General features: G+C 40.1%; 1 protein-coding gene across 1 annotated transcript in view; it reads left to right on the top strand.

Annotated features, from left to right (window-relative positions):
• The window catches only part of LOC134539001 (transcription factor SOX-14-like), a 119,968-nt gene extending 95,214 nt beyond the window's left edge, over window positions 1-24,754 (top strand). Inside the window, exon 2 of the mRNA XM_063380664.1 lies at window positions 23,838-24,754. Coding sequence (XP_063236734.1) covers window positions 23,838-24,754 — 917 coding nt within the window. The remainder of the gene's footprint in view (window positions 1-23,837) is intronic.
• Window positions 24,755-27,820: the final 3,066 nt, after the last annotated feature.

Here is a 27,820-nt window from a genome sequence, read left to right on the forward strand (position 1 = left end):
GTGCCTTGCATTACACATTTGTCATCATTTCTCCGTCATATGATGTTATATTTACCACTCAAATCTCAATTGTTGTCCTATGTACGACGAGAAGACTGCTCGCCAGTCCAGAGGAGACATCGCGCTAGAAGCACCAGCGAGTGTCGCGCTTATCATCCCGCCTCGCCGACACACGTAGGTACCCCTTATGGCAGACTTCACACATTACTCTACTGAGAGTTTAAAACAAATGCAATCATTTCAAATAAAATTAAATAATATTCAACGCCAATGATTTCATAAAGAAAACTATTCATTGTAGCCAGTCACTGTTAAACTTCAGGCATTTCATAATAATGAGTTACGCTTTAAAGAAACCAATCTTTTCATATATAAATTAACAGAAAATTTGAATGGCCTGAAAACTGTTGAAAACAGTAAAGCGTTAAATTTCGGTACATACGTAGTATCTCTCTACAGTAAAGCTGGACTCGCAATGATCCGTATCATCCGTCCGTCCGTCAATCACGTGACCTGTAGCCAATCAGATGGCCCAGAAAATTGCATCTGTCCGCACCCGAAAATCTTACTGAGCTTTAACTTTCCACGGACGGACGGATGAAATAACCTCCAAAAATGATAGCAAGATACCTATTGCCGGCGACATTTCCGATATGAAAATGTTTTAATTTTTTTTATTTGTTTAGCTTCTTCAACTTAAAAAAAAAACCTTATGTTTGAATACATTTTTAACACCGAATATATTTTAATAATTGTTAGAACGAAAAAAATATTGAGTTAAATATTTATTACGTGCTTAAAACTTTCATGATCGTCAGTCTAATATGCATGTACAAGATAAATTTTCACCACTGTTTAAGCCTTCTTGTCAGTTGGCAGCGTCAAAATGAAAAGAAAAAAAAGTATTTAAAGGACGCGACGCATCATCGTGAGATCACCTTAAGGCAAAACTAACGTAGAGTGTAAGTTTCAATCTGACCCTTGTATCTTCAGGTTTAGAAAATCCAGAACACGAGTACCGTTTAAACCTATAATGACGTAGTTCTCAACCTCGTTTTATTCTCCCCTTTCAGTGGTATTAACACCGTTGTTGTCACGTTTATGGTCCTCTCTGCCCGCAGATGGGTGAGCGAAGTATGCGGAGGTTACCAACTCCGACTTAATCTCTCTTTTCCCTCCCGAGTCCATTTACCCTCTCTGACCCTTCCATGTGCGTGTATGTAGGTGTGTGTGCGAATGTGCGCGCGTCCAGATGATACACCAACGCCGTCTTCATCTCACTGTTGTCTGGCCGAAGAGAGAGAGAGAGAGAGAGAGAGAGAAGAAAAGGACAAGGGGGATTCCTCCTTTTGCTTGGTCAATACAACAGGCTTCGCAATTATCGGAAAAAATAGCGGGGGGGAAATAGGTTTTGTTGAGAAGAAGGGGGGGAAGGGGAAAAAGATTACGAAAAGGGACTCGGACAATTCCTGCGCCTTGTTCCTTTACGACCTTTCGATCGATGGCGGACCGTGCCTTATCTCTGTTGTGCGGCTCTGGATGGGCCCTTGGAATGGGTGATTAGACCCGCGCCTTGTTGGGCGAAGGGATGAAGGGGGTAGGGTGCACATCATAGGGTCAATTGCACGCATTGTCGGGATACAGAACAACAATGCAGAGGGCTGGATGTTTCTCCCACTGGGTTGGGAAGGGGAAAAGAGGGAGGGGGAAGGCAAGGCCCGGATACATGCTGTGATTTTAATCAACGGTATTTCCTCCTGGATCCTACTCCCCCCCTTCCTACCCTTAGAGTGTCTTTGGTATTGGCCCTCCCGATAACGGGCGGTTCTCCGAAGGTCATGGTAGGGTCGAAGGGCACGTCGATAAAGGGCACCCGCCACGTGGTGGGAAGGAAATCCTGGCCCTTATCTACGTTCACCCGGCAAGACTGGTCTCGAGTCTGTTCCGTTGGCGAGGTGGCATCTGTGTTGGTGACACGGGATGACGCGACGCCCGCTGGTGCTTCTAGCGCGGTGTCTCCTCTGAGCTGGCGCGCAGTCTTCTCGTCTTGCGTACGACAGTAATTAAGAGATCCGAACGGTGTTCATAACATTTACAAGGCGGAGAAATGATAAAACGTGCAATGAAAGTCCTTTGAGTGCTTTCATTAATTTGTACAGGTTGTTTTACGCCTAAAAATTACTCTGTTTTAATAAACAAGTGTCCTGCGCCAGGCCGAAAAAAAATTGGTTTCAACGCATTCTAGCGGACGTTTCACAACCATCGGTGCAATTGGTACGGCAAAATACTAGAGATAGCATAACCATCGCACAAAAAATAGAACCGCCTTTCTGATATTCTTAAGTACCATTATTAAAGTTGCAATTTTTTCTCGTTATGACCATTAAAATGCACAATAATGTATTCTAGGATTGTTTCGCTATTATAAAATTTCATTTGCTTGGTACGTCCCCCGATGATGACAAAAATACGAGTCAATGGCGCCAGACGCGGTTCCGCCATCTGAACGAAATCAACAAAAAAAGTGAGCTCTGCGCATGCGCGAAGTTAGGGTAAACGATAGGTCACGGATAGGACATCGAAATCCGTTCCTAAATACGGGTCCTATCGTGCATTAGGAACACGGTTATAATAGCATATACAACACATGAACCCTTATTTTTATATTGTCTTGGATTATCGGCTTAGTATAGTTCTGTAGGCAGATGCTAGGATGGTTCCGTATGTAGCAAGCCAAGGCCTGTTTATCCTTCGACATCCATTTGTTTTGGGTGCATTTCTAAGCAAATGAACTTGGTAAAAAATCTGAAATGTTTTATTTATTATTTTTATTTTTAGAGCGGACCTCTCATTCCCCGACCCCGCTTCAGCTCCGAGTATAGGGTCGAGATTTCCACGTACAGCTGGGAGGATAAATAAAAAAAAAAGAACAATCTGAGAGAGTGTTTCAGTACTCGTCTGAGATGTGTAACATATAACCACGGTAACGAGCAAATTCAAGTGTTCTCATGTTGCAAATAAACTTTCAATACCAAACTCTGACACGAAACTAAACGTAGAATTCTTTAAATTAATACCGAGCTTCATAAATACACGCAAATTTGTATTTTGAACTAAATTTATCGACGCGAATCACACGTAGTTTCATCACTCGCCGCTAGAATTCGTCACCTGAGCAGCTACGTCGACTATTGAATCGTTTTATTATGTTAGCAGTCCGAAAATTAAAACTACATATTTAATGAAACGGCTCCGCTAAAAGCGAATAAGATTTTTTTTTAAAAACCTGCTTCAGACCTGTTTTTTTTACAAGGAATTTTATTAAAATACTGCCCATCTTGTTAAAAATTCACTAAACAGTTAATTTCCCTTTTGGCTTTGAGGACTTTGGTTTAGCGACCTTCCGCCTACCGCAGATGGCAGCGACTTTGGATGCACGTTTTTTCCGTTCCGTTCGCGAGAGCTAAGATGTTTGACACGCCCGAGAAAGACTCCGCCTCCACCCCAGGCAACAGAGGCTTCAACGGGACACGCGAGGGGCGCCTCTCCCCGCTAGATCATCCTCCGAGGGTTTTCGCGCGCCCCGACGGACGGGGTATATGTGGAATTAGACGTCACGGGGGGAATTGTTCGATCACAAACAGACTTGCCTGATGGGAGGGGGTGGATTGTGGGGGGGGGGGAGGGAGGAGGGAACTCGGTCGGACCTCCTGCAGTTGTTGTGGGTTGGGTAAACAACGAGCGACGCCCTCCCTCTGCCCTTTAATAGCTGCGGGAGATTGGAAGAGTGAGGAAGGGCGTCGCGGAAACCTCGAGAGCGAGTGAAGGGCGCGCGGACGTCGATGGCCCGTGCAGAGAGGTCTCGGCCCTTCGGGGGTGGGGGGGGGGGGAGGGGTGTTTAGGGGGGTAGAGGGGGATGAAACACCAGGCCGGGAAATTGAATTACTGGGATTGTCCGAAGGGTGGGTGCGGGCGCTGATTGTCCGGGAGGCGGGCGTGGAAGATCGGTCTCTGGACCCCGCGGTGGAGTCGACGAGGGCTTTAAGCTTTCACTTTGTCTTCCAGCACGCCTTATCCGTCTCTCTCTCTGCGCGGCAGTGGTCATTGTTTCGCTATCTGCTTCGTCGATGTCGTGGTTCTGAAAATTAAAAAAAAAAGGGTGGTTTGTCTGTAAAGTCGGTTTACGGACGATAGTTTAACGGTGACAACGTCATAGCAAAACATTGATGAAATGATTGCATACTTTTATGAATAAAATTGAATCATTTTTATTTTAATAATAAAGGAATTAAATACTTGAAATTATACTAGTAATCAGATTTTTAAAATGCAAGAATAATTAACCTTTATTGCAGAAATTGTTGTTTTACTAAGCAATACATTAACTTTTCACTTCACTTTATAAACAGTCGAGTGCAAGAGAGATAGATGCAGAGCAAGCGTACAATGAGCGTAACGGGACACAGCGTAATGGAAACAATGTGCGCAACGGGACACTTTTTCGTGCGTGCAGCTGGCGTTCATCGATTTATTAGACGTTGTCACGTCAAAAAAAAAGACACACACACACACACACACACACACATGAATGTTGTGATCGTATTATCGTGAACGAACACAGAAAAAAATAGGCACGCAATATATGCTATAGAGACAAAATTATATGGTGAACTATGTTATAACCGAAATAACAGCGGAAAGCATGTCAATACAATAATACATAATACTGAGACGTAAGTCGTATAAAGGAATTAAGCAGTGTTTAACCAAAGCTTAATTCAAATCACAAATAAAAATTAATATTTAGATGTTTGAAATTGAAGGAATGTCATAATTTCCAGACGAAAATTTTACCAAAGTGCGTAGATCAGATATGCTATTTTAATTTGCTATATTGTGCAGCCCTAATTGAATTGCTTTTATGGCATAAATGCTCGTCAATTAATTTTCATTATTCTGGATGTAGCTGCTTTAGACCAAGTTATTACAAATTATTTTATCGTAGAAATGCAGCTTGCAAATGCAATATTTTAGTGTAATAGTAACACAAAACAGTATTTAAAAAAGTAAGAACACTAACACCAAAATCTTATGTTTTAAAAACGAAATTGGATTGAAAAGAAAACCATAAAATATTGTCTCTGGCTATAAACAATAAACTGAACGAAGAAAAATCATTCTCCCTGAAATTAGAGAAGAGTTTGAAGTGGGTTCTACTCAAAACTTATTAAAATGACGGAAATTTTTCTGTAAAAATGTATAATATTTCTTTAATTATTGCGATGTTCTAAATTATCATTTTTTTATTTAATGAAAATATTTGTAAAGTAAAAATATTTTTTATGTAATTAATGTCTTTAAAATGATTGCGTCGGTTACATAAGTTAAGTGTCACGATTTCATCCTCCGTTAAACGGTATGATCACAATATTTTTAAAGCTTTTGCAGTAAATAAGCTATTTGTTAAGTTTAGTGATTGGTAGAATGTTACAAAAGTATATAGAATTATACGTTATGGAAGTCTAGCTTCAACAAAGCGTGACCAAGCATCTAGATGGAGGAACAAAGATTTCGGAGTTCGTTTGGTAGAAGCGTAGACTTCCAAGCACATATGCATACATCTGCTTTAGTTAAATGGTTGCATCACAGTTCTTTAACCTTGAGCCAGTAACAAAAAAATAAGTAGTATAAAAGTGTTGCCCCAATCGGGGTGGAACTAAAAAAATGACTTAAAATTCTGGCCTTGGAATCGGCCAATTAGATTATTAAAATTTCTTGATCACATACATGTGTGTCTACAGTACCTTGAAACATTGCCGGTAATAAATTTAATGGGTGGCAGGGTATGGCAAACAGGTACAAACAATTCTTATTAAGAAACATATGTCCGAAAAAGCAACTTTCAATGTTCCAGACGCGAACGGTAGCTCCAAATTTGAATTTCACGCGCATCAGGTCACTTTTTCGTCAAAAATATCCTCACCAGATATTTACTAAACTATTTTTAGAGATGTGAAAGGTCACACAAGTGATGATAATTATGAAGAAAAAATTATTTGCACTTATCCTCTATCTGATTGTCTAATATTAAGTAAATATTATCTTTGAAAGATTTGTGCAATGGGAGTGCATGACTTGATGTAAGTTTTTGGACATACATTTAGCAATGGCGTATGTCCAAACACTTACATCAAGTCATTAAGTAAATATATGTCCAGAAACTTTTAAACGAAACATAAATTGCTGGAGAGTTATCAAAGCCTTTTAATAATAAAATAACTAAAATGGCATTTGAGACTGAGCCTTATGCTTAACTTCTGCTGCATTGAAAACACATTACAGAAATGTCCTGTAATACTACAACATGTGTTTTTTTTTTGTTTTTTCAAATTCAAACTAAAGGCATGATGTATGAACAGTTTTATTAGTCTCGACAGTCATTACTTATTCACGTTTCTTAGCAAGCTATAGAACAAAGAAACTTCTCTCATCGTTACGTTTCGTGAAATTCTCTGCAGTTTGTACTTCTCTTTTCAGAACTGGGGGGGGAAAAAAATAACGGTCAGAATGGCGACAATGCGGGCCTTACTTTAGTTCTTTTCGCCGTCCCGCGATTCAGACTTTCCCGAGCGGGCTGTCAATGCTCAAATACGGGGGGGGGGGGGGGGGAGGAGAGAAAGCAAAATGGCAGCTTCTTTCCGAGACAGCTTTTCCGAACCTAGCCTTCCCCCTACACTTCTCTGCATCCTCTATCCTCGATTCTCCTTCTGGGAATTTCTATTCTCCACTCCGGTGGAACTACACGAGAATTCGAAAAAGAGCGGAGGGGAAAAAAAAGGAGCGAATAAAGGAAGGAAGTTTCAAGCAGAAGTTACAAAATGGAGGACTCTTAAAAGGATTGACAATGGTTGGCGGTACAGAAGGTATTCCAGCAGTCTTGTGAATGTTGAGGTTCTCTGTTAGTTTCATTTTTATTTTGTCGCTGGAGGTTCTTTTTCATTGAAATGTAAAAATTTGTTCAGCGACAATAAGCCATGCTGGGACCATAGACTATGTTTCTCTCGTTCAAATGATTTACCTGAAAATGTATTTGTAAACATTACCTGCGCAGTGTTACTATTCAACAGCGTCTTTTAAAAGAAAAATAAATAAATAAAATTTTTTATGTCTGCATGTGCTGGATAATAATTCCACAGCAAACATTCACAATTTTTTATACACTTCCATACATTTTGAAACATTATTCCTCGTTGCTCAAAAGGTTACTTCAAGCAGAAATGTATTTTATTCTTCATTAGCCTAAAACAAAAATCTTAATATGGGTCAGGCGTGGCCAAAATTGTAAATTACATCAACCAATACCAAGAAGCATCTTGCGAAACAATCATGCCACCATCACCTTTGAAAAGCTGATAAAAGTAAATGAGTATTAAAAAAAATTGTGTAGGATTTTACGACGTATGGTTATGCATAGATATAAAAAATATTTTTTTTCCCATAACCGTAGAAATTTTATCTTGTCTCGGTTTTGCGAAAACTTAATTTCAATTGATTTATGAATAATATTCTGAAAATAAAAAGTTTGAGGACAGAAGGCACACGATTTCATGTTTTCAGCACATACTAGGACTGACATAAAAATATATTTTAAGTTCATAAATACCATAAAATAAGAACTTTAGTATAAAAAGCCTTTTATAAACAAATAAGTATGGTTATATTAAACATTAATTAATTACCTGGCTTTTCCCGGGCTAAATCACCCTTGGTAGTCGATTTTCGGAAAACCTCGTTTTCAGTTGATGGCTTTTTAATATAAGCAACATCATTGCGTAGCTTCAATTCTGTAAAAAATATACTTGAAAACGGGAAATTTTTGACTTTTAACGCCCCGCAAAATTTTGTACAACTTATTTTTGAAATGCGTGAAATATGGAATTTGAACGCCCCCGCAACCCTCCATGCGAGCTAATTTTTATAAAATCCTGTCTTAGCAGATGTCTACGTAGCAAAAGGAATACGCGAGCAAAATTTAAAGTGTGTAGGTCTTATAGCTCCTGAGAATTCGTGGTAAGTTAATCATTGAGTGGTATTTAGCTTTGTACAAACTTTACCACCACTTTTCACCCCTTAAGGGGTGGAATTAAAAAAAATAAATAAATAAATTCCTTCCTTGGTGTCCCCCAAGGGTACTCAAAAATTATTTTCTCCAAATTTCAAGTCTCTAGGTCCACCGGTTTAGGCTGTGCGTGTGCCTTGTGCCTGGTGGGATTTCCCGAAATCTCATCACCTATTTAACCCCCCTAGGGGTTGAATTAAAATAAAACCTTTCCTATTTGCTCACTTACGTTATATAAGGAAATAGTGTGCGAAATTTCATGCTGCTAGACCCACCGGTTTAAGTTGTACATATGTCAGTCAGTGTTAGAGTTTTATTAAGTAGGTTAGAAGCTTAAGAGTCCACTCCAGTGTTTCAGGGGCACTACGCAACCCGCGTTAACCTCATAAGATTCAATGCTATTTTCATTTTGCTTATAACTTATTAACTAATATAGATTTCGAAATGATGCTTACTTGATATGTAAGACAACGATGCTCTTATCAAAGCCCCTTTCTTCAAAAATGTGCATAAATTATGGTTTTGTACTAATCTTTACTAATATGCATAAGTGTATTGTCTAGGTTTGAACCATAATTTATGCACTTTTTTTAAGAAAGGGGCTTTGATAGAGCATCGTTGTCTTACATATCAAGCAAGCATCATTTCGAAATCTATATTAGTTAATAAGTTATCAGCAAAATGAAAATAGCATTGATTCTTATGAGGTTAACGCGGGTTGCGTAGTGCCCCTGAAACACTGGAGTGGCCTCTTAAGTTGGTATAAGTACTATATGTATAAGTGAAAACTTACAGATTATACCGACATTACGGCCGGCGTTCTCACTTTCCCCTCCCACATGTGCGCCCTAATAGGGTAGGGCGGGAGAAACATTCCAGTTCGCTTTTATAAACATTCCAGAGCTTTTAAGAAAACAGAACTGCGAGGGATCGCTCCCTGTTGTTTGATCGGGAGGGTATTATAGCTTCGGCGATGACCAGCGGCTGGGGCCACCAACCCAGCATAGTCACCGCCTCAGCCCCGTACCTCGATCAGCTGACCAGACAGTTGGCTGTGTCCTGAGCCTTCCCCGATCTCCCACATCACGCTGGGAGTGAAAACTTAACACTGTTTCCCGGCCCGAATGCCGGCTCACCCTTCACCTCCCTCCAAATATGTCTGCGCCCTTTTAAGATAGAATATAGGTGTCATCTTACAGATCTTACAATCCAGAGCCCACTTCTGAACTAGTCTTGGAAAACAGGTCCCCTCCACTCTGTCCGACCTGCGGACCGCCAACTGCCTGCGCGAGTCAGTGGACAGAGTTTCACAGGAAGTCAGCTATAGGTAGGGACACCTGTATTTCGCGATTTCATTTCATGTCAAGGTAATTCACAAAACACTGTAGCTCTTTCTAAGAGTCGTGGCAAATTGTGAGGGTGCAGCAGTACGGTTACCACATTCTCATTGGCCCCGTCAAGAGCGGGACGACACCTCTCACCGACCTCAGCCAATAACCACAGGAAAAAAGCTACAGTATTTTGTGTAATACCTTGACACGAAATGTATTCGCGGAATACAGGTGTCCTTAGCTATAGGTTTCCGCCACCCAGCAGGCTGAGACCCCAACAGTACGTACTGACATCGGAAACTGGTGACCACACAGGGTCTGCCACCAGACAGGCTTCAACCAACTTAACTTGTCAATCCGAGTCAATAGCGACTTCAGGATGACTTTTCGGGAGAGGGTATCACACAAAGAAAGGTCGTAGCTGCAAAAAAAAAATGAAAGTGGTCAGATATTGGCCTTGGAATATTATTTACATATTACAGGTTTCAAATACAGAACCTTGCAACTTTTGATGAGATAAAAGTTTAACATACGAAATTAAATATTCAAGTAAACATAAATATACAGTAATCAATGAAATTGGTCTCGGGAGGGGCTATCGCCACCCACCGCCCCCCCTCCCCCTTCAGGAGCCGCGCTTGATTCGGGTAGGAACAGAACCGTGCCCCAGAGACAAATGACACTAGTACACACCCCTCTTCCAAGTACACCATTTTAGTGAAAACTCACTATCGGAGTTGTTTGTTTCCTGTGGGTTGGCGTGTGTGCAGGTGCCTTAAGACAAGCGCGGGTGTGGCTGGCACTTGGTCGGCGGCACTTCCCGCTGGTAAGGGGTTAGGGGGAGGGGGATAAGGGGGGGGGGGGGGGGTAGCGTACCGCGAGGAACGATGGCAGAGGCAGGCCCGTCGCGTCTTCGCCTTCTGCAGGCCTCGCGCACAAAGGACGCCTAGGGGAGACGTCAGACGTCAGACGAGAGCCGACGACGGCTCGCGGCTGGGACCCGGGTGATAGCAGCCTTCCGAGTTGGGGGGTGACACACCACAGGTCCCGTGCTAGCTCTCTCTCTCTTTCTCTCTCTCTCTCTCTCTCTCTCTCTCTCTCTCTGTCGGTTCTCTCTGTCGGCGGGGCATGAGGCGCCTGGGTCGTTACCACAACGCCGAACGTACAATAACGCCGGATACCATAACGCCGAATGCCAAATTGACCGCAACGCCGACAGCTAGAAAACTGCTGTGTGCCACAACGCCGAAATACAGTAACGCAGAAAAATGTTGCTGTTGTGTTGGGGGGGGGGACAGGAATAAATTGTAAAACAACTGAATTAATTTGTGTGCTAACCTTACCTAACCTAACCTAACCTTTGTGGCAGTCCTGAGATGACATTTTTCGGCGTTGTAGTCAATCTGGCATTTCGGCGTAATGGTTTTCGGCGTTATTGTACGTTCGGCGTTGTGGTGCGTCCCCGAGGCGCCTTCTGGCGCGATACCTCTCTCCGGGCCACAGCGTGCATTTACCCCCTCTCTTTCCCTCGTCGCTGTCCTTGCATCGGTGCGCTCCATAACCAGGTACCTACACGCCATCGAGCGCAAACTTTGTAGACACACCTTTTTAATGTAATGAATTTTTTAAATTTATTTTAAACATTATGATTTTTAAAGAAAAAAAATTGGTAATACATTTTTTTCTATTCTATTTCAACAAAAACATCGTGCTGATAACGCTCGATTTTTTTATTTTATTTCCAAGGATTCCTAATTGTAAAGGGGCCATCTTGTTTAAAAAATTTTTTTCGTAAAAATGTTTTTTCTTGATACCATTCATATAACAAACATTTTATTCTCGTTTGAGCATAGCAGATAATTTAATTGAATCCCTTGTTATTAATAGTGACTGACTGTTAAATAATAGTTGGTTTTCAGCGAGTCAGAATTACTACAACTGTATACCTTTTTTTTTAATACATTAAAACTTAATAATTTTTGCAGGCTTTCACGGCCATTGTCTGAAGTAGCTTTGCTTCTGGGTTGTATCCGTGTCCTTTGGGGATAAATTCGCCGACGTTTCGGTCGATATTGGAGTCACCATCATCAGGGAGCAGTTACCTACTCTTACATTAAAACTTATTCTAAAAAACATATGGTAGACAAAACACCTAATGTTTTTTACTGTTAACAAGAGCCGGGTTTGTTGCAGTCAGGGAACATTGGTCGCTATTTACGTTTTGCTGGAATCTAAGCGTGAGGCAGACTTCAGTATCGGATGTTTTAGGTGGAGCGACGCGAGCAGACGAGGCGAGTTGCAATGGCGTGCTGCTCGCATCGGCGATTCCGCACGTTGCCTGCCCCTTGTTCTCGCGATGTTTGACACGCGACCCTTGTTCTGTCAGGGGCATGAGTGTTTGGGGGGGGGGGGGGGTCACATCAAATATAACAGTAGGCAATGAAAAGCGCCTCCGTTGTTCCCCCTCGCTAGCCTTCACGTCCGATGACACCATTTATTGTCAGGAGCTTTTTGTTTGACCGGGCTTCGCTTCGCTAATGACATCCTGCATTTTTTCCCCCCTCCTCCCTCTCTCATGATGAGAGTTCACAATAGCGCCATTCATGAAAGCGTTGAATAAACTTTTTCAATCTCTCTCTCTCTCTCTGTCTCTCTGCTTTGTCATAACCAGTGTTGGAATAATTTACACAGTATTGTAGGGTGCATAGTCACAAACAACAGAGGCGCAAACGCATAATATGGAAACTCTCAGAGGCAGCGCGTGTTCCGAACAACAGCAACAACGAAAAATAGTTTCAATGCAGCGGTTCTGAAATGATGTTTTGATACTGGACATGCAATTTTTTATAATAATGTATTTCGTCGAAATGGGCGTTTTTGTTCCTTCGTGATGTTTTCTTTTGTGTTCCAGTTCCGTGCGTTTTGACGCGTTAAATGGGCGCACCTGTAATTCGGAGAATATAGTATTAATTATTACCGGGAAGTTAAAAACCTTTACGACCTCGACCACGAGTCAGTTTGAGTGACTATATAGACTAAGTAGCTAAGTACATTTGTGTAAATAGGAGGCGAACTTGAGGGCAAATAATATATTTTACCAGCAGAAGTACTTGGCGTGGCCCGTATAAACACATCATAATATAATGATTATCATCTCCGAGTTTCAAATCTGTAGGTCATACACTTGAAAAAAAAAAATTGGTTGTCTGTAAAGTCGGTTTACGGACGATAGTTTAACGTGACAACGTCATAACAAAACATTGATGAAATTATTGCATACTTTTATGAATAAAATTTAATCATTTTTATTGAATGATCACTATTTCGTATGGATAAAAAGAAGGAGTGAAATGAAATCTACAATTAAATTGATGAATTTACTTTTATTTGCACTCATTAATTCAGATCTTTAACGAAGAGATTATTTTAACTATAACTTTTATAAATCTTCGTTGACAGACACTACTAGGGTATCTTGAGCAGATTTCAAAATCGGGTGTGTGTTCACCCCACTGGCCGGGCCCTAGTGAATGAATGGACCAATCCGCGGGTCATCCTGCGAGGATGTGCGTCTGACAGGTGAACGCTTGGTTGTCCGAAGGAGGGGGGGGGGTTGTCTGTTCAGAAAAAGGAGTGGGGGGGGGTGGAACGGTGACGTCACGTGACTGAGCCCGACTCGGCGGCTGATGTGTGAATGGTGCCTCGTTTTGCGGACACAATGCCCATCGGCTGGCGAAGCCTTCGTGGCTAATAGAGCTCCGACTCCAGCCACAAAGACTTCTCCCCCCCCCCAACTCACTCTTTTTTTTTACAATCCACCCCATTTCCTCCCCCTCCTCCCTCTACCAACGAACACACACACACCCAAACCCCTTATTTTCCTTTTCTTTGAGCTCTTCGCATTTACTCCTTCGGGTTAAAATTCATTACAGGATGTTCGCACTCTCACGACTTCTTCGTTTGATTGCGAGATGGGTGTTTTTTTTTTTCTTCCCTCTCTCTTCTCCTCCTCACGTGAAGAATTTTGGACGAGTTTCATTTCGGCACCGAGACTTTTTTTTTTCCATTTAGTCTCCCTTCACCTACTCCATCTCCGGATCAGACACGTTGAAAAACCGATGAAAGGGTGGGGAGGGGGGGGGGGGTGGTGAAAAAGCTTCAAAGGTAAGCGAAGTCATACGACCGAGAAGGGGATGTTTAAATCCGCGCGTCAAACACACAAAAAAAAAAAAAAGTTGTCTGTAAAGTTTGGTTTCGGACGATAGTTTAACGTGACAACGTCATAAAAAAACATTGATGAAATGATTGCATGTTTTTATGAATAAAATTTAATCATTTTTATTGAATTATCACTATTTTGAATGTATACAAAGAAGGAGTGAAATGAAATCTACAATTAAATTGATGAATTTACTTTATTTTGCACTCATTAATTCAAATATGTTTATTACTTTAACGAAGAGATTATTTTAACTATAACTTTTATACATGTTTGCTATTTAACTTATTCCAAACTGCGTTATTCTCTTAAGGATAGGACGATGATAGGAAAAGTAGGAAACGAATGGGAGTGTTTCAAGTTTAATGTGCCTCGAAAAAAAATCAAATCGATGGTTGTTCCAATCGAGTAGACGAGAGATAGATGCGGCGCAAGCGTACAATGAGCGTAACGGGACACAGCGTAACGGGACTATGTGCGTTACGGGACACATTTTCGTGCGTGCAGCCGGCGTTCATCGATTTATTAGACGTTGTCACGTCAAAAAAAAATAATCATAGGGTGTCGAAGCGAGTTCGGAACACACGCCGACAGTTACGTGGCGCGACGGTGGCGTTGCGTAGATTCCTAACCAATCACGTCCGATAAACTCGCGACATGACGTCAGCGCGACAGAATTCGGCCTTTGAATATATATACTGTATAGAAGTCGCGAGTGGATAGGATTTACTCTACGTTTTTCAGAAGCGTATGATGAGCAGCTTGGGAACTTCACCGCTGCAGTGCGCTGCCGTAACGCCCTGTATCGTCTTAGTTGTTATTTACACGTTAGAGCGCAGCGCTGTCGCCCGCTGTCATTCCCCGCACCCCTCATCCATCATTCACTGCAGCTCGAGGTCGTTCAACGGGAGGGGGAAGGGGTGTTTGAAGAGTTCGGCACTTGTCCGCTAGGGACCACTACAAGTCGATGCCCTAGAGATGGTGGCGATTGCGGCGGTGAATTAACCAACTACCTCAAAACCATATTAGAAATTTTAACCTGGGCTGGCGACTTCTATACAGTATATATATTCAAAGATTCGGCGGAAGCAACCGATTCCCCGCGATCTGAAATGTTTTCCACTTACACCGCGTCGCTGGCGCAGCATCACCGAAATGCGCGCCAGGAAATTTTTGTTTTCGAAACGTCCGTTTAAACTGGGGGATTGTTAATTCTATGACTATTCTTTTTTATTTTTTTAAAGTTTTTTTTTAATCACTAAATTTACTTCTGAAGTCTCTGAAATGTGTAAACGCACAATTAATTTTAAAATTGAATTACAAGGAGGATTAGGCCTCGCCATCTTGAAATCTCAAATATTTTGATACCGTTTGCAATAAAGCTGCCGTGCTAATATATATATTTTTTTGTTTGACTTGGCATAGGACTTAGCTTCGGCTACTTGTAGGCAACACTTGTGAATTTTTGGTGTGATTAATCATTATAGTTGTAGTCGCTCCCGTGAAATAATAAGTTTTTTCCTCTCTGCTCTTACACACTATAGCATGTTAGTAAATATGTGGTTTCAACAATGTATAGTAGGTTTTGACGTTCTATTTGAATTATACTACATTCGTAAATTTCTCTCAGAAGTTTCTACTGAAACTTAAGGTCGTTCGGCTTGTGTTGCAAAGGAGGGGGGGGGGGGGAAGGTTAAATCTCCGAGCCCTGTGTACCAGGATTTTTTTTTAGTATGGTAGTTCACCCCGATATAAAACAATTCTAGAGACCTGAAAAGTTCGCGGATTCATTTCGTGAAGGGCTATAATCAAAATACATTTGCCTTTTTACTGCATCAGTGATTGGGCCACAGTTTATCTGAATGACACTCGGCCAATAAAAAACTTTCAACAAAAGAAGTATCGAATCACTAGCGTCCCAGTTAACATGTGTCGCGAGTCAGTAGCCAATGAGCAAAAGTTATTTTCCCGCGTGCATAGAGGATCATGGAGTCCATCCTACAGGTCATTGAAATCGCGAATTTTTCCGGTCTCTAACAATTACTATAGTGCTTAAAGAATCGGTAATCTTACAGGTTAAGCGCTACGCGCAGATTACATAAACAGTTATGGCCGAAAGTTATGGTAAAGTTTACAATCCTTAAGATTTTTTGGTAAAAGTTCCGTATCACCTTCAAGTTTATCCCTTGATCCTGCATATACTTTTCCTGTGATACATGATAGGTACTTGCTGTTTTAATTTAGTGCGTCGAAAGATCCTGGAAATAACAGAAATGTTAGATATGACAATGATTTATTGATTGTAAATTGTGTAAAAAGAAAAAAAAAGTTTACAAGACGGATATAACTTTTTTTTTATATTGTGATATTCCAATTTTTGTTAGGCCAAGAATCTTACTAAATTCAAACAGCAATCTTCATGCACCACATTACCAATACATACAGCATCATGCGGATCAAGGGAAAAATTGGATATGTGAATAATTACAATTTTTTTTTTTTAGTTTGGGGATTTGAAAATTTGTGTATTGTGTAATGGGAAATTGACCCCAAAAAATATTTGCTCTCAGGTCCTTTGGTTTCCATCAGCGGCCTAAGTGAAAACTTGCACCACGGACAAAGCTCTGAGTATTTTCAAGGGTTTGGACACAGCTTTAACTTATATACTCGAGACCCCTTCCGTCCGGGGCCGCCAGACGCGAAACTTGTTTCTCGACGGTTTTGAGGGCGTGAACGCAAATATACCAGCGAGGGCGTTGTTTGTCGACGTGATTGGATTATTCTACTCGACAAACGATGGTTGGGGCCCCAGTTCGTGTAGGGGAGGGAGAGGAGGGAAGAAAAGAGAGGGGGATGTTAGTGAGGGAGAGCAAATCAGCTCCCGCTTCCGGGGGAGAAGAAAAAAAAAAGAAGAGGATTTCGATATTCCGGGAGCAAGCACTTGACTTCCGAAACGACAGATCACGCGCCCTCCGTGTTAGGAGCAAAAATTTTCAATTACGCCGCAACAGAAGAGATGCAGGAGCTGTCCTACACAGCGTGGGTCTGAATTCGGCCGGCAGACTTCGGCTCCAGGTACGCCACGACAAAATAAGTTTAAAACCTCTATGCGACTTATAGCTAGAGACCTGAAAAATTTTCGGATTCATTACGTGAAATGCTACAATTGATATAATTATACCTTAGTGCTGCTTCTGCAATTGGTTCTTTGTTGATCTGGAGTTATGAGGGCCAATTAGAGACCCTCCCTCATAGAAGTGTCGAATCACAGGCTACCCATTCGAGACGACTCACAAGTCAACAGCCAATGAACAGTGGGCATTTGCCCGAGTGTGTAGATGATAGTGGAGTCTATCCTGTAGGTCATTGAACCCGCGAATTTTTCCTGTCTCTACTTATAGTCTAAAGTACTTCTCAAGGCTGGTTTATGTCTACCCAATGGGAACGTATTCTATCCTCATTTTTTTAATGAATTACTTAAAACGCTGACACGCTGATTTTTATATTTAAATAGAAGTCTAAACAACAATTGCCATATTTCTAACTTTAAAATGACAAACTTCCATCATTGTTTAAACCCTTTCAAGGGATTAATTAAAAAAAAACTCTCTTAGGGCTCACTAACGTTATACAAGGAAATTTTCATGCTACTACACCCCCCAGTTTAAACTGTGCATTGTCTGTCAGTGAGTTAGTGTTAGAGTTTTATTAAGTTTATAATAAAGTATTTAAGATTAAAAACTGAATGAAGTTTTCAACCATCAAGAAATTGGTCGCTGTATGAAAATTAGTTCAGTCAAATATTTGGTGGTAGTAAGACGTCACAACATTATGTGGGAAATAAATGTGCTACCCCCAATTACCTCAATGAAATAAATTTGCTCGTTGTATTTGTACAACTTCGCTCAATTAAAAATATTCTAGATGCTCTGTGTTTTATCTTAGCTTCTTTCTCTGTTATTTACAATATAAATGTTGTTCAGCCCCAACATGAAAGACGTATAAGCAAGCACTTTAGACCACAGTCCTGTAGATGTTTTCAAATTATTTGTTGTCGTGATTAACATGCAGTTGAAGATTGTCGGTCGAATTCGGACACATTCTGTATATTTGATGATTCCGAACTCTTCTATTCGTCCACCCAAATCACGAATACGAATTTTTTCTTTTTCTTTTTTTTTTTTTCAAATTAAGAAAAGTAATGGGCGGGTGGCTCTTGAGTTGAGTGAGGGATCTACACCAGGCCCGAGTGACGTCGTGTGTATGGAGCGACGTTACGAAGGGTTGGGGTGGCTGTTGAGGGGGGGGGGGAGAGGAGAAGGAAAAGGATGATTGAAACTACACCCCTTCAGTGACAGACGACGTCAGATAGAGGCACCTAATAACGTCAACTATGGTTAATGCATGATTTGGACAACGACGCCAATGGCTTGATTCAGTTGAGGATACAGAATTTTATTCCGTGGGTGGGGAGGGGCAGAATGAGATTTAAAAAAAAAAATTTTTTTTGATCACTTGTACTAAAAAAATATTCAATTGTTATTTATTTATTTACTTATTTTGTATTTTTGTGCCGTTGATCCCTCATGGAGTCAAGGTTCCGGGATATAGAACATGTCACGTTATACATGTAGTTCCCTTTACATACAAATATGTATGTGCAGACATTAATATTTACATGATGCAAGTTACAAAAAAAATACAGAACATGTTACACAATTTAACTATATAGTAATACTTGATACTTTATGCAAAACATGAAGGAGCTGTTATCACCAGTCCGTTCAACAAATTAACAGTTCAATTTCTCTATTATCAATCAAATTAAATAATTCCTTCAGATAGTAGGTAGGATATTCAATAAGTATTTGTTTTACTGTTTTTTTTAATACTGGTAAACTGTTTATGTATGTTATTTTCTGTGATATTAAGTTGTAAAGTTTTACTCCCATGTAATTCAGTGCATTTTCAAATCGCCAAGTGTTATGTTCAACTATCCTCAATTTACTAGCATTTCTGGTGTTATATGTGTGAATATCTATGTTTTTTTTCCCTTATGAATGAATAAAAGGGACACTGACATATAAGTCTACAGTAGTAGCCCTAGTCGATGTGACTCCTCACACAGTAACATACTGTCTTCACTGATAGTTTTGCCCGTTTTCATAGATTCTGTGGTGGGGGGAATGAGTCTGCGCCATCTTGATATTCACAAGAAAATGGTGTACTTTAAAGTGCTTATTATTTTAATTACTTGTGTAAAATCCTTATTGCTAAACATTGTTATGTGAGAATTGTTTTAACTGTGTGAATAAATATTTTTTTTTGCTGGTATAATTCTTTTCACGCTTTAGTTTCTTAGATGGTAATAAAATGCATTATGCAAACAGTAAAAAAATTACTTTTAAATATAATAGTGTTCATAGGCTCCGAGGCGTCTTAAGTAGGTTTAAATTATGGATGAGGTGAATGACGCTGGGATTCAAACGGGTTTGTAAATCACTTTTATATATTTTGCATACAATTTAACCAGGCTATCACTACTTTCATTTCAATATTGTAAAGTTGAGGTAGTAAAAACCGCGGCCTATAATCGTTTAGTCAACCTGAATATTTAGCATTTTAATCAAAATAAAATTTAAGTTACAGAAATCTGCGTCTTAGAAGTTGGCTTACTTCTTTAAGTCGTCTTAAATTTTTGGTTTTTGAAACTTCAAGGCTTTAAAATTTCGCATTTTAAAACGCCAAACTTGAGTTATGGTTTACATTCAAGCTAAACGGCCAAAATCCGTCAGTTATCAAAATTGTTCAAAGTTGGGCCTGAAATTATGTGACGATGTCACTGAAATCGTTTAAAATTGTGTGTGATCTAAGTCATTGCATCGTGTGTCAGTAAATAATTCATTCTCTTGATACCAGATACTTTTCACGCACAGTACATACTGAAGAAAACCACCCTAAGCATTTGATTGGATAAAATACGTTGAAACGAAACCGAAATATTCTACGTGTGGCGGGAAGTGCCTAGTTTTAAAATTAAAATGGTGAGTTATAATGTGATATAATTTTATTTCGTTTCTATATCTGTAAACAACATTCGTCTTATGAATATAACAGTAATAACTAGTAAAATGAAAGATGAAGTATGTCATTGATTCTCCTGTTTATTTAGGTCCTATTAAAATATATAGCCAGTTCGTACTACTGACAAAGTTTAATCTGGAAAATGTAGCTTAGCTGACAAAAAAAAACATTACAAAAGAAGTTGTTCCAACCAGGCTCTCTCCGGCAACAATAATTTATAAATTTACACTCGAGACTCCAAAGAACCAGTTTTCGGCTTAAATGAGACAAAGTTAAAAAGAAATATTGATTGCGGATTTAGTCATAACCTTCGACGCTGGACATACAAAATACGCATCATAAAAAAATATATATATCCACACGTCAATAAAATCTTTGATTTTGTTTCCTGACAGACAATCAGTAAACAGAATTCTGTTTGGCACACTGTTTATCTGGAGGGAGTAAACATGATTATGGAGAGAATGAAGGAGTATGAAAAAAAATCTCAGTCGTATTTTTGCGCGCCGTACGCACTCTTACGAGGAGGGGGAAAAAAAGGGGCTGTCAAATAATAAATCTGGTTTATCGGCTTTATCAAGATGGAGAGGCAGCCATCAATGTGGGAAGACGCCCGAGATGACACACACACGTAGGAAGGAAGAGATGGAGACAGACTTTCTCTCTCTCTCTCTCTCTCTCTCTCTCTCTCTCTTTCCCTTGCGGTGTCCATAAAACCCGAACAGGTTAATAAAAAAATTGTTTATCATTTCCGATGAGAAAAAGAGGTTGGGGGGGGGGGGTAAGGGAGTCTGCATTATACGGGGCGGCCATTTTGTGCGCGTACGTGGTCGTAAAACATCGCGTCTTTTGAAGGGCGGGGGGGGGGGGGGAGAGGAAAAAGAATATCCAAAGGAGGAGGGGGAAGGGGAGGTGGGAGAGAAAAACCCACACGTCTCCAAAGGCAAAAAAGGACATTTCTTCTCTTTCTTTCTTTCTTTCCTTCGCGTGTTGGCCGTTTGAGGACACTCGAGGCAAGGAAGGATTGTGCGGCTCCCACGGTCGACCGAGATAGCCGGGAGAAAAGGAGTAATAACGATGATAATAATAATAATAATACCCGGGCCAATAGATTTACGTTTACGTACGACCACTACATCGGGATTAAGCCTCCACGCAGGACACACACACACACAGACACACAACACACCTGTGTGGGGTTTGTTATGGAAGATTCACGCTACAAAGGCGGGACTACCTTCTTCTTTTTTTTTAAATAAAAGATACCGCCGCACCTTTTGGATGGAAGTCGCCATCGTTTGGCACGAGCGACGACCAGAGATGTCCGACGACCGAACAAACACGTGGTTTCTTCTCTTCCTCGTGCGTGGTTGGGGCGGGCTCTCGCGCCAAATTAGAAGTTACGACGAGGGATAAAGAGAGAGAGAAAGGAAGAAGAAGAAACGACACCTTCCATGTACGGGATCCACCACGCCGAATTACTTCAGCCGCGGTTATACGTCGTCGCTAACGATGATGCGCTCCGGAGTCGGAAAATGAACGACGGACGCAGTTCCCGATGGTTTATACGGACGGAAATCAGTTAAGAAGATCCGACTACTCAGTGTTTGGATGGCGCAATGAACTACCTACTGCCCACTGGCTCCGGCCTAGCCAGGGATGCACTGGTGGTTGGTGAGGCTGGACGATAAGAGCGACGCTCGCAGGTGCTTCTACTGCGGTGTCGCCTCTAAGCGCAAAGTGCAGTCTTCTCGTCGTACGTACGGCAACTGCGAGACTTTAGCGGTAACCGTAACGTTATATGCCGGAGAAATGAAGATAGCCTAAAGGTTTAAGGCAAGTAAAATCCCTTGAGTGTTTCAGGAATCAGTACCGGATGTTTCATGCCTAAACACTAACCTAAAAATACGCGTTTTTTTTCTCTCCATTTTCACTCTTCTAAAATACAGTTTCAAAACAATTCCAATCTTTTTTTTTAATTTTGAGACATAAATGCAATCAAAATAATCTCTTTAAGATAAATAATAAATAAGATAAATAAAAAATGAAGTTAGGTCTTAAAATGTTTAATTTAAGTATGTTATGAATTTAGTTATTATAAAAGAGAACTTAAATATTACTTTATATAACATATTAGACCAACTGTATACAATTTTTTTAAAATATTATGTCTCAACCTTGAATGCCTAGCTAGTGTACATGTTGAACAATGTTTAAAATAAATATCACACGAAATAATCAGACTTTACGCCTCTTTGTACAACACTGCGACGTAATACACTGGTTCAGGTTATTAACTAGTAAATCATTTAATTCAATACATGACTGCGTCAAAAGAGTTAGGACACGCAATGGCAACCAGTGACAGTCACTGATAATTCAGTGAACCTCAGTCAATAAATTAAAATTTGCACACTGTAAAAAAATGTGTAATGTTTCTAAACATGTAACGAAAATTATTGACTTATAGCCTACATGGTATAAGAAATTTACCATACGAGTGGAGCCTATGTTTGTTTATTAGATCTGCAATAACGAGTATGTATTGAAGGGAAAATCAATTATGTAGCTCATAATTATCCTACAAGGTACACGCAGATCATAAATTTAACAGGGATATTTAGAATTTTTGCTTTCAAAATACTTAAAAAACATTAAACAAAAAAATTTCAAATAAAAAATATGTAGGTACATATTTGGCTGGATAAGTTAACTGATTAAGAGATTTATTTAATATTTAAGTACGGTTTTATCTAATGTTGTAACTTACATACTTGTACTTTTTCCTTTAAATATTAATTTTTTACTTTTATTCATAGATTTTTCTGAAACAATGTTATAATTTATGTTGTATTTAAATTTATTGATATTTCTACACTTCAACTTTATAAAAAAATATAGGGTTTCTAAAATTATTATTTTTAATTTACTTTTCAGTTGTTACAATTTTTAAATTTTTTACGTTAATAAAAATACCGTACGTAAATTAAAGTGACTAAACGCATTTATAAACAATCTTTCTTTTGCGAGTGCTAGATTTCCAGTTTAATTTAGTGACTAATCGTCAAAGTGTAAATAAAAACATTAAATTAATTAAATAATTAAGAAAAAAACATGATGGCGTTTACTTATGTTCGTGCGATAGAAGCTATACTTACATGGCGTGATAAAAAAACTTACTTTAATTTTGCATGCAAATAATTGATAGAAATAAAATAACAAAAGGTCTGGAGTGATGTTATAAATACGGCTGCAAAGTATTAATTTAAAAAAAAAAAATAAAAAAAATAAAATTATAATCAGTAATAAATATTAATGTAAACAAGTTTTAAAAATTTGATTATTCAATCCAGTAAAATAATCGAGATAAATTTTAATTAATAATGAAAATCAATAAATATGCTGCTGAAAATTTCACTTAAAAAAAACTTTTATAAACACTATTTCTATCCAACGTTTTTAATTATATGGACCAGTATTTACTATCAGTAATTAAATATGATTTAAAAGTACAAAAAAATCACTTTTATTTGTATGTGGCTTTTATTCATCCTGTCAATATTCACGTTGCATGGTGCGCGCCGTAGCCTAATTATTTTCTTCATAGCGCGCCTAGAGAAGACTCGGGGACGCACCACAACGCCGAAATACCACAAAGCCGAACGTACAATGACGCCGAATGCCAAATCGACTACAACGCCGACAGATAGAAAATTGCTGTGTACCACAACGACGAAATACTTTAACCCCGAAAAAAATGTAATTGCAGGACTTTCACAAAGGTTAGGTTATGTTAAGGTTAGCACACAAATTCATTCAGTTGTTTTTCATTTTGCTGCTGTGCCCCCCCCCCCCCCTCCTCACGCAGCAACATTTTTCGGCGTTACTGTATTTCGGCGTTGTGGTACACAGCAGTTTTCTAGCTGTCGGCGTTGCGGTCAATTTGGCATTCGGCGTTATGGTATTCGGCGTTATTGTACGTTCGGCGTTGTTGTATTTCGGCGTTGTGGTGCGTCCCCGGGTGACTCGAGTGACGTGGCGCGGCGGAGTGTGTGTGTGCGCGCGGGCTTGGGCGGCCCCCCAGTCGCTCCGAGTCCCGCCCGCGGCATGGACGTCCGAGCGCCGCGCGTCAAGCGGCCGATGAACGCCTTCATGGTGTGGTCGCGCGTGCAGAGGCGCCGCGTAGCCGCGCGCCACCCCGAGATGCACAACTCGCAGATCTCCAAGCGGCTGGGCGCCGAGTGGAAGCTGCTGACCGAAGACCAGCGCCGGCCGTTCATCGACGAGGCCAAGCGGCTGCGCTTGCAGCACATGCGCGACAACCCGGGCTACCGGTACCGGCCGCGCCGCAGGGCCAAGGGCTTCATGAGGACTCCCGGGAGAGCCCCTGACGCCCCATCCTCCGACAGGGACTTCCCCGCCCCTGGAAGCCTCCTGCTGCCCCTGTTGAACGCCTGCGAAGCTCCGGTCCTTCCTCCCTCGTCCAACGGGTCTCTGACCTTCGACGGGAACTTCTCCAAAGGCTTCCTCGCCCCTGGAAGCCTCCTGCCGCCCCTGAAGAGCGCCCGCGAAGCTCCAGTCCTTCCACCTCCGTCCAACGGGTCTCTGACCTTCGACGGGAACTTCTCCAAGGGTTTCCCCGCCCCTGGAAGCCTCCTGCCGCCCCTGAAGAGCGCCCGCGAAGCTCCAGTCCTTCCGCCTCCGTCAAACGGGTCTTCGACCTTCGACGGGAACTTCTCCAGGTGCTTGCACGCTTCTTTCCTGACGCGGCGACGCGTTCCGTCGACCTTCGCCGCCTCGGGCGAGGTCTCCCCCCCGACCTCCCGGGCCCGTCCCGCCACGGGGCGAAGAGCTGCGGCGACGAGGGCCTCTCCAGAGGGTCTGGAACCTGCGAGCCTCCGGGCATCGACGGTAGTTCCCCCGGGTGGTGACGCGGCCGCCGGCTCTGTCGCCCGCCGTCGAACCAAGAACCCCGTGTCCGTCTCACACGCGTGGGTGTGATTTCATTTCCTTGATATTTATGACTTGATGTAAGCTTTTGGACATACGCCATTGCTATGCACATGTAGCTATGTCTGTAGTAGAAAACTGCAACAACAAAAAAAGAAACACAAATCACAAAAACACAAATAAAGCAAAAAAAAAATTGCTGTTGGAAACTGTGTTTTTCGTACCATGTGCGTCTCTGCCTGAGGACGGGAGCAGATAGCAGTTCCCGAAACGTCGCTTGTTTCTGTTTTTTTTGAGAACTGTTGTGTTTGTTTCGTCTTTTCGTTTTGTCGTGTTTTTGTCTCGTTTTGAACTGTTGTGTGCTGAATTTTTTTGGGTTTCAATTTTTTTGTGCTGTCATCATTTGTGTTTTTTTTTTTTTTTTTTTTCGTTCTCTTCTGTTTTTTTGGGAAACTAATGTGTTTGTTTCGTCTTTTCGTTTTGCTGTGTTTTTGTCTCGTTTCAACTGTTGTGCTGAATTTTTTGAGTTCGGTATTTTTGTGCTGTCATCATTTGTGTTTATTTTTTCGTTTTGTTAGTCCATTTTTCTTTGTTTTTCTTTGTTTGTTGACCATATTCCTGTTGTGGAGTATTGTGTGGTGTTTATATCCTGACAACAGCAATTTTTTTCTTTATTTGTGTTTTTGTCATTTGTGTTTTTTTATAGTTTTCTTCTACAGACATACATGTGCATAGCAATGGCGTATGTTCAAAAGCTTACATCAAGTCATGCACTCCCATTGCACAAATTTTTCAAAGATAATACTTGTTATTTATATTATTTTTAGGGATTTTCATCACTATGTAGAGAGACGAAAATTCGGTCACAGGTTAGAATACAAAACCTTCACACTCCCACGGTGTGTTCGAGCTCTGTTAAAATTTTTCACACTAAATTCACGAAAAAAACGCTGGTCACAAATAATTATCCAGGGATCATCGGAAGTTTACGGGCACTGATTTCACTTGTTTCGAACAGGAATCCAAAAATATATATTTTGTAATATTAACAAAGCATTCAAAAACTGGTTAAATCTACTGTGATAAAACTTTTTTTTTTTGGTCCACGTGTGTGTTTAGCTTTGTTTACAACGGAACATACAAACTGGAAGTCAAAAATACGGCGCATTTTCTCCGAAGATTCGTATTTTTTTATATAGGCTATATCACGAGGAATTGTTCATTCAATGTTCAGCTAGGAGAGAAGTAAGCAAATCAGGCGGTGCCGATTAACAAGGATAAAAAAATGTTCTTGCTAAGAGGCCAGACGAGTCCTCAAAATTTCCGGGTTTCTCTTTTCATTGCGATGGATTCTCTTGCATTTTGTGTTACATCTCAACATTTCTAACTAGATATTTATTAAATATTATCTAATAGTAGTAACAAGTCTTGCAATCGTTCATAATTATGAACACCGTTGTGACCTTTACAGTTTCTAAGTACTTAATGTTAAAAAAATATTCGACCCTAAATCATATATATAATATTAAATTTGTAGGAGAAGCCCTTGATTAATAGAAAATTCAATTAAATTAAACCAACTCGTCCCGTCCGACCGAGCCATAAGGACTTCGTGTATTTCCACAAATCCTAACGTAGACCCAGAAATTTTATTCAATGTCAGTCTCGCACGACAAATTGATTTTTTTTTAAATTTTATCTCATTAATATTTGTTAATGGCTTTTCCAATAAATTTTAACACTATACCTCTCTTGCATTTGCTGTTCTGTCACACATGTTGTCAACATGTATCCACTAAGTGTAATGTCATGTACGTAAAGAGGCGCGCAGTTGATAATGACTGCGAACAATCATGCGACATTTTACACCCGTTACACAGAAAAAAATTGTTTTGTGCCGTTATAAAATAATTCTTTGGAATAGTTTGAAATACTTACTAGAAGAAAGATATTGTAAATGTGTACGACTAAGGCTATGGGTATGGTCATTATTTGCATATATGAAATACTTTTTTTCGAGATAATACTGAGTATTTATGACAAAATGTGGTGCATAAATTTTGTATTTAATTGATGTTTCATTCAAACGTATTTTTTAAACCTTGGTCAAAACATTGTACTTATATTAAAAAATTGGATTTTATTTTGTTTTTATATGCTTATAAATGTGTGCAGTTATTACCGGGAACTTCAAGGAACACTTTACAAATAAATATTGCATTTATTGGGACAACACATGGCATAAATGCCCGGTCAAGAATCCGAACCCAGTATTACTGCGAACACTATTTTGTAGCGATACAGTTGTTGTCATGTAATTTCACAAATTTGCAAATATTTTATGTCATTTTACATGAATATATCTGATCCATTTACAAAAAAACTTATTACAGTGTAGGCCTATATCACACTTAGTGAGTATTCGTGTAGTAGCCTATTTGCGAAAGAACAGCAAGATCAAAAAATACATCGTTTTAAAAGTTATGTTTTAGCTTTAAATAATAGCTACGACGAGAAAATGAAAATAAAAATCAAATATCGTAGAGACACGAGCCTGTTTTTTTTTTAGTTCGAGGGTCACGTGGTTGAGCGCAAAAAATACAAAAATAATGCCTCCACCGGTTGGAGTCTCACGTGACACTGAATAGTATTCTGTAGACAACAATATTCATTGTTGTAACGGTGCCCTTTCTGGCATGAATTTGTATGACATAAACTTATGGCCTAATCTCAAACATATGTATTTAATTTTAAAAAAAATTCAGTTAACTCAAAATTATTCGTACAATTGTGTGTTATATCATAAAAAACATTAGCAACATTCTAGTAAATAAATAATCTATGTTTTGAAGAATACTAGTTTTTACGCGAGCAAAGAATGCTTGTCACCGTTCGTACAATATTATTCAAAGGACTGTACGAAATAGACCCAAGTGATTGCTTCACTAGAGTTGAGACTTTAGAACACTCTTAATGACTCACACGCAGGTCTACCATATGGCATTGTCACACGTGCCATATGGCATTGTCACAAGTGCCATATGGAGTTGTCTCATACACCGTATGGCATTTTCGAAGGCAGGTGTTTGTGGTGGCACAGACGAAACGGCAAAATAA

Source organism: Bacillus rossius, chromosome 14, assembly GCF_032445375.1.
Source record: "Bacillus rossius redtenbacheri isolate Brsri chromosome 14, Brsri_v3, whole genome shotgun sequence".
Classification (NCBI taxonomy): domain Eukaryota; kingdom Metazoa; phylum Arthropoda; class Insecta; order Phasmatodea; family Bacillidae; genus Bacillus; species Bacillus rossius.